General features: G+C 37.4%; 1 protein-coding gene across 1 annotated transcript in view; it reads right to left on the bottom strand.

The window, feature by feature from the left end:
* Positions 1–12,273: 12,273 nt before the first annotated feature.
* Nup75 (nuclear pore complex protein Nup75) overlaps positions 12,274–12,500 on the bottom strand; it is a 12,615-nt gene continuing 12,388 nt past the window's right edge. Inside the window, exon 13 of the mRNA XM_070138069.1 lies at positions 12,274–12,403. Within this exon, the coding sequence (XP_069994170.1) occupies positions 12,274–12,403 (130 nt within the window). The remainder of the gene's footprint in view (positions 12,404–12,500) is intronic.

The raw sequence follows: 12,500 nt of genomic DNA, 5'->3' as shown, positions 1-12,500 counted from the left end.
AACAATAATAATGGTAGTTTAATCATCATTATCAATAAGGTGACATCAAACACATACATCACGTGATTAGACACTAACTCTTAAAATTCATCTCCAGTAACTTTACCCATATAGGTGAGACCCTTTTGTTTATTATTACTTTATGATAGCCTCCTTCGCTGACTATGATTCGAAAATAATATTTATGACAATTTCTTGAAAAAACCACCGGCTTTTAAATCTCCCGCATCTCAGTCTCTTGACGTGATTTCTCTACCAGATAAACTTTTAAAATCAATAATAACAGCCCTATGCAAGTCATTCATCGATAGAATATAAAAATATATAACACTAAAAATCTATGTATTATTAAAAAGTATCAAATAATAATTAAAAGTACTTATTGGAGAAAAACATATTTCGAATAAGAAAGCGTAATAGCAACAAGGGTTCCAACAATGCGGGCTCGGCGGGTGTTACAGTGCGTGAGAGAGAAGAAAGACTGAACCACAAGTTGCCCTGTGAAGAATGCCTTCTGCCTCCCTTAAAACCAGGACACTCGAGGGTCCACAGACAACCTCAGGAAACCCATCCAAAAAGTGGCCACCCTCCTTGAGAGAAGAAGATCCGCAACTTGGAGAAGCGTAGGGTGAGTGGTAGGGCGGGGAGAAAGGGAAATAAGATAAGGATTTTGGCCAGGCGAGGTTGGCGAACAAAGCGGCCATTGTGTTAAGTATTACCCGTATTTTTCGAAGGGAGTTATTTTCCCGCTTTATTTATTACTTTCAGGACGACCTGGCGATAGCTCGACTGCGTTTTGGGGTCGTTCCCAGAGTCAGGTTTTATGAGGAAAAAAGGAAACACGAGGAATAAGAATTGGGAGAGGGGAACATAAAGAGAGGGAAAGAGGGAGGATCAGCGGTGTCGCGTGGTGGCATGGGAAGTCGTACTTCGTGGACACGTCGTATTTGATATTTACTTCTGAACGCGAGTCGTTTCTGAGTCAGACGTGTCCCTAATGTGGCTAGGGAAGGAAGCATTGCCTTGAATATGAATGAGGCAGTTGATTCGTGTGCGGGGAGAGACAGGACTGTGGCTTTATTTTCGCCTCTGTTGTTATGGTCGGAAGTCACCTGAAGAATCTATGTAATTTTTGGACTAAATGGATTTCTTGTATACCTTAGACACTGTGCCTCACATTCTTGCAAAAACATTTAGATTATGTGGTGTAAGACATAGTAGAATAGCAATGAACTAAACCAATTAGTTTTAGGCAGAGTGTTTTCTTTAACAGTAATGATGCAATATGTAGCAAGGTGTGAAGAATTACTCTGTGGGTGTTCTTAATCAAATTTCTTTTGCTCTTTATAATTTCTGAGTTGTGGTCTACACATTTGGCAGAAATACCATCTGTATGCAGGTTATATACTGACACAATTTTAGAAGTTTTCTCGAGTAGATTTTTAATATTACAATAACCAAAAGTTTTCAGATTAGATGAATAAGTTCCATAACTAATATGATAAAAATTCTCCCAGCAAAACTTTCAAAGGTATATAGGAAATTGAAGTTTATTTAAAAGATTATAAAGTGATGAGAGGCATTCAAAGTTATAAGTAGACATGCAGATATTCTTGAAAAGCCCAGCACTTCGATGAGTGTCCCACGTCAGACACCTGGAAAGAAGTAAACATTGCTGGGTTGCCCCACCCTGTGCGATGCCAGATCAGTGCTTTTGCACTCTGGTTTTGTTGCCTGTGGCATGCGAGTGTATGGGCAGGTTGCCCCGGACTCGCCTACGTGCCACCCCACAAGCTGCCCAGAAAATATTATTTGCTTATAAGTGCTGGAAATATTTTACGGCTTATAAATGTATTGTTGCTAGCGGGTTAAAATCAGTAAGATTACTATGAGCTCAAAATAAAGTGTTAAATGTTGTACAGACTTTAACAGTTAATGTTTATTAATTGATGATTTTTTCTTTATTCTGAACAAAAATGTCTTTTTGTCCCTTCTTGTACTTTTTATATTGAGTCCAGCTGGGATTTGTATATTTAGAGTAAATATATGACTGATGAGACAATACTACTGCTTATATCTGGCTGGCAAACTTACTACCAGCATCTTGCATGTAAAAATGTTGATTTTTCATATGTTATGTATTGGGACAGAGAGTGATGCACCCTCAGACACAGTCCATAAACAAGAGTATCATGTGAATCAAAAACCTAAACTGGTAATTTTTACTGATAGTGAAGCCCAAGTAAAAATGAAAATACTTGGTTTTCTGCATTAAATTCAATGAGATTTCATTGATTCTTAGCATTGTTTTAGTAAATTTACATCAGATGTGTGGAATGATTACGTTGATGTAAATTAAGACAATCTGTGGAGTGTAAGATGCTACAAATTGGAAATGAAGGAGATACATGACTGAAGGCGACATTGAAGGTCATCCCATCTTTTTCTAAACAATAGTGTAATTTATTCCAAAATTCTGTATTGCAGCTTAACTGTTGCCATACCTGACTTGACCTGACCTCACTATACCTTACCTACATCTAGTCTAAGAGGCTGCTGCTTTTGATTGTTAATCCTTGAAGCAAAAACCATATATACCTGTTACAACAAACCCTCAAAATGTTATGTAGCATCCATGCTTCTAATAGTGCTCTAGCAATACTAATATAAACTTTTACCATATATATTTAATTAGATATAACTTCATTGTCCTTACACTTCCATCATGCTTAACCTCTTGAATTTCCCTTGCATAATGACAGGCAGGCACATGGCCAAGAGTAAGGGCTTTTAGGCTTACATGAGTGGCTTGTCTCCCGGGGTGTGCAGTGTCTAGGCCAGGCACTTTTGAACACCCATGTGCGGGTTTCCTGTCATGAACGAAGTCTAGGGTGATAGAATGAGACTTGAAAAGACTTGCCACAAGTGCACAACCCTCTTGGAGTGTGATTTGACTCATTGGTGCTTAGAAGGGGCTTTTCATTATTCCCAATGATAAAAGAATGTGGACTGTAACATGCAGAAGCCATGACTGGAAGAGTGCTGGCTCCAGGAAATTCTTCATTTTCATGCTTCGCATTGTAAACCTGGCTGCTGTGGCCGAGCGGCACAAGTTGTATTACAGAAGATTAGAAAAGGGTATGAAAGAATAAAGATATGGACACGTAACCTAAATGTTGCCATGTTGTCTTTTCTTGCACCTACTTATTACTACAAAAGTGAAGGATATTATGGATGATGAGCTATTACTATCTCAATAAAACAGAGTAAATTCATCAGAGACACTTTAAAATGGCAAAAAAAAAAAATTAAAAGTTCACACAAAATAACAACTGAGGGGAGAGCACAGAGTCTTGTCACTGCTCATAGGTGTTGGTGCGCCCCTGGCCCTACGCGCTGCACGCCTAGGATGTTGGCTGGGTAGTGTTTAGGGAACTGTAACGCACCCTTGCAGAGTCAAAAAAAAAAAAAAAAAGAAAAAAAAAGTTTTTCTGGGAAATCCAATGATTTCATCGATTTCAAGGCGTTCTTTATTCCAGCGAATACATCAAAAGGAGGAATCAGTACCAGTTCTCCATTGACGATCTTGATTTGATAGTCCCATTAGCAGGGTAGGGCATGCAGTAAATCAGGGAAATTATGGAAAACAGGATTAAATAGGAAGAAAAAAAAGATTTAAAATGTGTACTACTAGCTCAAAAAATGCTTAAAATTGGCTAATGAAACTCTACGGATGTAACCACCATCTTTGAAATTCCTCTAGGACTGGCCTTTGGAGAGTAAAACTCTACGGGGCCCAACCCCTTTTTGGCAGCTACAGAATTCACGTGTTTCAACCCCCCAAAAAAATGTATTAACCAATAAACCAACCTAATATATCAGCGCAATTGCTATCAGTAGGCATGCCCTTTGGGCACTGCCCGAGGAGGAGTTGATGAGGGGTAGCCCCCAACACCCCAGGACACATTCTCTTTTGATGTGCATGGCAAGATGAGCTGCATTCATATAGTAAACTAATTAAACCAAATACCTTTATATCTGCAACCGTCAAACTTTCATTCGCTTCCTTCTACCGTCTGATTGCTTCAATTTTAATGTTTGTTTTTTTCCAGCATTTGGAGCTCTTGGTGGGCCCACTATTAAATTGCCATCATTACTGAAGTCTATTTTATCTTCTTTGTCACTGTATAGTCTTACGTATAACCCAGAATGAACATAACACTGGAAATGTAACATTTCTTACAGCGTTCCATCTTGGAGAGCGAGCCAGGCTAGGTGTCAGCCTGGCAGCAGGCGAAAGGAAGTGTGAATGCGCATGAATGTATAACATTATACACTGATAAGTAAGCTAAATATTGTTTTGACATGCTTGCGTATTAATACTGGAACTACTTAGGGCATCGCATTAAGGGGATTGTGTGTTTTCTTCGCAAGGTAAACAAGCTGATCGACTTTGAATTTAGGAAAGCGGCGCGATTTATATTTCGTCATTTAGTGGTGACTAAGGCTCTGCATCTTATACCATATCTTATCCCATCAATTACTTTGAAATGGAAAAAAAATTACAATGTGAAATAATGCTTCACTGAAATCTAATGATGTAGAAATGAAATACATGATTTAATCCAAGTAATTTTAACTTAGATGATATGATTAAAGTTTTTTGTGTGGTTATTGTGAGTATTTTTTAGCAGACTGTAGAGACTTGTGTTATGCCCAATTTGCCAGTTAGCCTCAGGCTAGTACAGTGGCAACATGTCTGCCTCTCATCCGAGGGGTTGGTGGTTTGTACTTTAAACAGGCGAAAAGTTGCCCAGAGGTTTCTGCTGTGTGGGCACCTTGATGGAGTAAAGGACCAAGCTCTATGGCGTCAGCACTAGCTGATACACTTTGATCGGTCGACATTAGTTAGCTGCAGACAGGGTTCCCCTCATAACCTGGTTGAGGCTCGGCTTCAATATCGGACTTATCCGTATCCTTATTTCCCAGTTTTGAACAATCCATTCCTTTCCTCAACATCCAACAGAACACTGCAGAACAGGAATATGCCCAGTTTAGAGGTTGGGAGGGGTGGGAATTTGAATATTACCGCCGGTCTGTTAAAAAAAAGAATTAAGCAAAAATGTATGCGACTGTAACTTTAGATATCCAGAAAAATGTTTAGTGAAGTTTCCTGTATATTTACTCATTTGCTTATAGAACCAGAATTCTTGGGGACAATTAGATGCAAGGCATGTTCATGTTAATAGTTTTACATTGTTGCATTAACCAAGAACACAATGATCCTATCAGATATTTTTAGGACACTTTATTATGAAAGTGGAGAATTTAGTAAAAAGAAGAAAGAAAGAAAAATCGTGTTGGGATCTCTCACCAGTACTGAACCTGAATAACCACATGTTATCTTAATCAGCATTTCAAGTTAAACATTTACTTTTATTTTGATATAAATGCCCTGTCTAAGGAGAGTTTTTTATGTTACTAATTTTCTAATTTCCTTGCAAGTTATCATGGTGATTAATACTATTATGTAAAGGGAAATTAATCACAGACTGGTAATGATTTTTTTGATGCATTATTAGTATGCTAAAAAAAATCTTGATTGTATCAAGTTGGTTGCCATTTTTTCTCTGTTTTATAAGGTTTATATTAATATCTGGTCAAGTTAGAAGAACCATAGTCAGCCTTGTTTGAAATGAACTTTTGAATTAACTATTTGGAAATCAGCTACTACTCTTTTCTGTGAGTTAAACCTACCCTGTATTATGATTAAATTTTCAATCCTCAGACCAAACTGGAACATTGCAGTTGACATCCATTTGGAAGAAACTGAATGAGGACCAGCAGCTTGCCATACAGAACTACGACAATGTTCTTGCCAACCTGGACCTGATCACCGGGAGCTGGTCCCAGCAGTGCTCAACATCGTCTCCAGAACACAACAAAGTTTCCAAGAGACAATTGAAAGGGAACAACAAGAACCGGTTTCAGGAAGAAGTAAACAGCGTGAAAATATTAAAAATTCAGGTATGTTCTCATTATTTTTGTGGATTAGTGTGTAAAGGCTGGTGAAAGGATGTGACTGAAAAGAAAGATTTTTAAAACAGTTTTTATTGCTTGATTTTAATTTCTTGTCATTTGAGTTACAGATTTTAATATTCACTTTAATCTGAAGTGTTGCGAGTGTGTGGCAATTTTTTTTTTTTTTTTTTTGAATATTTTGTAAAACTGACTAATGATTGATGAACTTGTACATGTTTCACGGTAGGTAGGTTATTATTTAAAGGGAATTCATTTAGATAGGTAGATAGATATATAAAGATATAGACATAAATGTATGTGTGCATATATATATATATATATATATATATATATATATATGTATATATATATATATATATATATATATATATATATATATATTATGTCATTCCTTCCTTTAAGTATGTAAAAGATGGGGCACAATTTGTTAGGAATTTTGAAAAATGGAGTTTCATTTCAGTCATGCAAGATTATTATAACTTTAAATCTTTCTACACAGGAAGTTTTGCATCAAATGGGACAGGAAGAGGCTGTACGGATTTCTTAGTGAGACCAATGGTGCTGTACAGCTTGAGCCGAACATAAATCAGCTTGATGCTTTTCAAATTGGTATTTAACCAGGACGGAGGCCAGCCTTTACACAAGATTCAATGTAAGCAGATGTATTATAAATATGAGTAGATATTGAAATTTGTGTTTGTTATACTGTGAGTAATTTTTGCATATGAGTATTTGTTTAATGTTCTTAGGTAGTAACAATTAATATGTTGAGGTATCAAAAGAGATTTGGCAAGACTTAACCATATTGATTATGCAGTTATTATATTTTGTAAGACTTGCATTTGTCTTATGCATCATAATTAGTTTTTAAGTTTAACTAAAAAGATGAAAAAATAAAAATCTTTTCAAATCAGGATGAACTACGGAAAGCAGAGGGGAACATTTTCCTCCATTTGCTGAAGGAGGAATAAAGATCGCTAACACCACATACAAAGCCCTGCGCAATATTGTGGAACAGATTTCTATCTGCTGCTATATCCCTGAGAAAACCAACCACGACGGAAGAGGCTGTCAGCAAAGAGCCCGTGAGTGACTGCTCTTGGTTTTTGAATATATGTAATTTTATTAGCTCAAGGCTGATAATTTTTATTATGATTTTTTTTGACAACATTAATGTTAACTGACTGTTGTTAAATGTCTTAATGAGATGCAATTAATGATGGTACCCAGTGGTCTTGTGATATATTAATTTTTCATAGAAGTTTTGATAATTTATCAGTCTTAGTTATATTCTCTCTTTGCTTCATAATATTGTTCTGCCACATTTTGTACATGCTACGTCAGTCATATTAATGTATTTGGATGACATTATTCTTGTTGGCTTTATTTGAGAATGTGATTCTTTACTTTTATCTATTCGCTACTTTTTTTTTTTTGTTTTTCTCATCACGCATCCAGTCAAATATTATCTATTGTTTGTTGAAATATAAAAGTTGGGATACAGAGGATCATCTAGCATGTGAAAATACTTCATTTTGTTATATACTAAAAACAGCAAGATATTCAGTATATATAGAGCTTTTAAAATTTTCAGGGTGAAAATCTAGCCAAAGATATACTTCCAATAACCTTTCTGGAACATATTGAGTTTAAGCAGTTATTACAATAATGTCAGGCCCCTCTTGACTGCCACTAATAGAGCAAAAATACCAATATGAATAGCCTTGAAAAAAATATATATTAATTGATATTCACAGATCTTTAATAATTAGAAAAATGTGTCAGTGCTTAAAAGTTGCACAAGTGGATGGAAGGGAGTTGCCGGAAAAGGAAGGAGCAAATAGCTTTTTTGTCTTGTTCTTTGACAGATCTTCAAGAATCATCCTTACCGTTGTCAAGGTAGGACAGGATAAACCTGTCCTTGCAGTGAATGAATTTTTTTTTTTTTTTTTTCTAATGAAGACTTCGTAACATGTGGTGGCTAGACAGAGTGTGGATTTGCCTTGTGTTTCTTTGCCAATAACCCTCCTCTGTTGCCTCTGACCTTCTCCCTCTAGACCTCCTCTTTTATTTTTTGCAATTGTGCTTTATATGACCTGGTTTAATATGTATGTTGTAGTTGTAAAAACCTCTTTATTGATATCAGAAAGGAGTGTTGGGATATCTGTGGGTATTTAGGATGTACCTTAATAATTATTTTTTTCTATTTTTTTTTTTTTTAAGAGGAGAAAGATGTTAATTTGGCTGAGGAATACACAAATAGGCATGATTGGTGAGGAAACAGGGGTTGTTCACCTGCTATGGAGGGAAGTGGTGAACAACATGCTGAGAGGTCCTCCTCTGACTGTGCTCCCAGTGCCTCACCTCTACTCCCTTCAACCAATTAACCAGAACCCAACCCAGTGCACCCACACAGGAGGCAATTGTAGCAGCAATGGCTCAGATGACTACAGCAGCTGTTCCTGGTGCCCCACCTGCAACTCCTGGTCTGCCACCCTGCACCTCCCTCCTACTTCTGCCAAAGCTGCTCCTCAGCCTCTACCACAACAACCCCAGCAGCACCTCAGCAGTTCCCACAGCCAGCACCACCACAAGCACCACAGCAGCCTCCACCCCAGCAAGCTGCCACTCCCTTACAACCTCCTCCACCACAGCTTCAGCAGATATCTCTCCGTGACCTTGTATCACCTGGGAGCTTTGACTTTTTGCAGGAAAGTCAGGTGGCTCAGAACTCCACAGTGTATATGGATCAAGCTGTAGTGTCCATTGGAAGTGTAAGCCTGACCCCCAAGGACTAATAAGCCAGTACAGCAGCAGCCACAGCCACCCACTCCTATGGGTGGCTCCAGGCCAGACCCAACACATCCCTCCCAACATTTCCACACAAACATATACCAATCAGACTTTTAACAACATAAATGTAGCAGCGTACTCCCAAGGTGTGCCTGCCTTGCTCAGTCCTATTATGGGTGAAGTACGCTAACCCCGCCACCTATTCCTGCCTCCCCAGGCCCGTCCTCAGGAAAGATGAAGTGGAGGTGACAGGGCTGGTCCTTGGACTGAACAACAGCCACCCGCTCAGCAGTCTGGTCCAGTTGTTCAGCAGCAACAACTGTAACAGAAGAAAACACCTGGGAGTCAGGATGTCCCAGTCAATGGTGACGACAAGTGGGCTGGTGGAGAAACCGGGGAACTGGGAAGGAAGTTTGATGAGAATCAAGTGAACTGACTCAGGCTCCCACCAATGGACATGGAGACTATGAGAAGAGGAGGTTATCGAGGGGCAGAGGTAGAGGTTTTGCCAGAGGTGGATTCGGGGGAGGTGAGGGGAACAGTGGTGGTGGAGGTGGTTACCAGAATGGCCGAGGAGCCTATGGAGGCTATGGTGGTGGTGGATACAGAGGTGGAAGAGGAGGAATGGGAGGAGGTCCTCCGCGGTGGTCGTGGTGGCTTCAGGACAAGGACCGAGGAAACTTCAGAGGCCGTGGAGGTGGATACCAAAGGCCAGCGACCTCCCCACCAGCAGCAGCATGTCAGCAACCAAGTGAGGCAAGAATTGGTGATGATTTAGCTGTGACTGTGATGACAAGTGGGGCTACCATGTGCTAAAACGCTAGAGGTGTTGCACTACGTTGCACAACGTACTGACTTTACTGCCTGTATTAAAGGGTAGTGCTTTAACGTGTAAACAGTTATTGGAAGACAGTACAGGAGAAAATTCTTCGGGACAATGTAGTGTGATGCATCAATTAAAGTGAAAAATTTGCCAAAAAGAGAAGGAAAACAAGAAAACCATGAGTTCTTTAGACTCATAAAAAAAACTCTTAATTTCACTCTAAACTATTCATGACTTGTGGGCTACTTCAAACAATACAAAAAAAAGTTTTTTCTATATAATTTTATGGAAGCACACTATTCCTGGAGTGTGGGGGAGGGTGGAGGGTGCAGATAACTCCCCTCTTCCAGGTGGGTATTTGAACACTTCCTCTTCCATTTCAGACTGTCAAAGCTTCCAATACATTATCATTACTGCATAGTTTCTATTACCCTTGAGAATTGAAAGCCGTATAGGGTCTTTTTTAGCAAATTCCAATGCATCCAAACAATTGGCTGTTAAAAAAAGCAACAAAAATCACATTCAAATGTTTGAATTAACCATTGATATTCTTACTTTTAAAAGGGATAAATGCATTAGTCAGTGCTAGTGAATGTTAAGTAAAGTAAGAGATCACAGAGCTAATAAGATGTTTTTAGCCAAGAAAACCAGAACATGTAGAGGAAACCACTGATTTTTTTTTTTTTTCCCCCAATTGTTCAATACTATTTTACAACCCCATGTCTACCTGCATGAGGTAGGAAGTTATGATTATTTGCTTCTCAATTTTTACTCATATTCTGTGGTCAGTAACATTGTGCAACAAGTGCTTTGGATGTTATATAAGAGTTAAAGATATGAAAAAATCTACAAAGAAATTACTGATTTTTTATAATTCAGTCATTTTCTTTCCCTCTACTATGGACTATGTTGGAGCAATTAATACACAGATTTTTTCTTTCACATTAGTGACATGAAACAATAGATTCATTGTACAGATAGAAAATATCTAGGATCTCAAAAGCATTTGTAAGGACTGAACATAAGCATTTTATTGAAATAGAAATGGAATCAATGCTTTATTTTTTTTTCATCAATTCAAAACATATATGCCAAAGAAAAAAATACCTTTTTATACTTTTTTTTATTTGATCTGTTGATTGATTATTATTTTTTAAAGGAATATTGGTTCTCATGCACTTAAAAGTTAAATATATTATATATCATTTAAGAAAGTTCCCGATTCACTTGGCAGTCCATAATATACATTTGGGAAATAATGTGAGGAATTGTGAACACTGACAAGTCAGCAAACTCTTTAATTATAGCCTGCAGTGTTTATTTAATCCTCTTTCAAATATGTCACTGTATGCAAACAAGATTCACACTGCAAACGTGAAAAAAATGCAGGAAATGATCTAATATAAATGCTCTTTCTTGACATTGAAAATGCATACTTTTGTCAAGTGTGCCACATATATATAATGGAAATTAATTACTGGAAAAGGACCACAATGCTTTAATACTACTGATCTTGGAAACCTGCTTCCAAGTACATCCTCTGTGAAAGGAAAACCTGGCAAATCACCCAAGACTCTAGAAGGTACACAGATAAGCCTTTTTTCTTCTTTGGGTTCTCCATTCTAATGGCCTAAGACATAATGTGGCTGATTAACACATGTCTATGGAATTATATGCAATATATATTATTGCTTTATACCACTTTTTCTCCCTCAAAGAGACTTGCCATTGGTTGCTCCTAAGTCCAGGATAGTTGGCAGATTTTCCTTCCTGAAGTTGGACAGATCATGAGTAGTGTTAAATGAAAGTATGTGTCATTCATCCTGCCAGAAAATTCCATCATTATACCTTACTATACTTTTATACCAGCAATTTAATCATGGATTAGAAAGGTTGTCCATAGAAGAAACAGGAAGATAATTCACAAGCTGGAAGAACATGCTTAAGTTTGTGGTTACCTGATCATCTGGAATTTAGAGTACATTCTTTTTTATGTATTATTTTCCATTAGTTTGGAAATGATGACCACAAGCATCACCCACTCTACTTATTTCCAATTAGTACTAATGAAAATCTCTTTTGATCAAACAATTTTGATCTAAGAAGAAAAATGGGTGATAGGAAAATGAAGTGAAAATCAACTAAATAGTTTTCTCAGGAAACAATATATACCATAAGAGAACAGGACTTGAATCATGTAGCTTTGTGGGGTCATTAGGAAAGTGATGCCTATGCTACATTTCCAGTTTTGACCTCTTTCAGATTGTACTACATGTAAAAACAAGCAAAATTGAAGATGCCAAAAAGTATCCTAATACAATTGTTTTCTCAGTAAAATAAACGTTTATTTCTTGAGGAAAGGTAGCAGGAAAAAATTAAGAAATGAAATTTGCTTTCCGAAGCGTACTTTTCTATTTCTGGGGGGAGTAAAACTTGCTCTTCAGTAACATACACTTTAATTCCAAATTATTATAAATAAACAAGACTTTTCTTAAAAGACATCCAGGATACTTGCAAATAAAAAAGAAGAAATTCCCTATAATTAAAATAGAGAAATTTCTCTTATTTCAAAAGAAACATATATGATAACTATAAAATATAAAACTCCGAAAATATTAATCATTCATAGAGCCTTCGTGGATAACTGCCCGGGCCAAGTTGTCTGACAGTGCTAATCGGATGTCTTTCTCCTTCTCCAAGAAGGATGTAATGGCTGCTTCTGTCTCCAGTGGGCTATTCTTGTCTCTGTTATTTATGGAAGTAAAGAATCCAAATGTGAGAATATATAAAACAATTATGCATGAAACGAATTGAAAGAGAAGTGTGGAATATAAAACAATGT

This window comes from Penaeus vannamei, chromosome 24, assembly GCF_042767895.1.
Source record: "Penaeus vannamei isolate JL-2024 chromosome 24, ASM4276789v1, whole genome shotgun sequence".
Lineage (NCBI taxonomy): Eukaryota > Metazoa > Arthropoda > Malacostraca > Decapoda > Penaeidae > Penaeus > Penaeus vannamei.
Note: the sequence above shows the minus strand (reverse complement) of the source record. Positions and strands in the feature narration are given on the sequence as shown.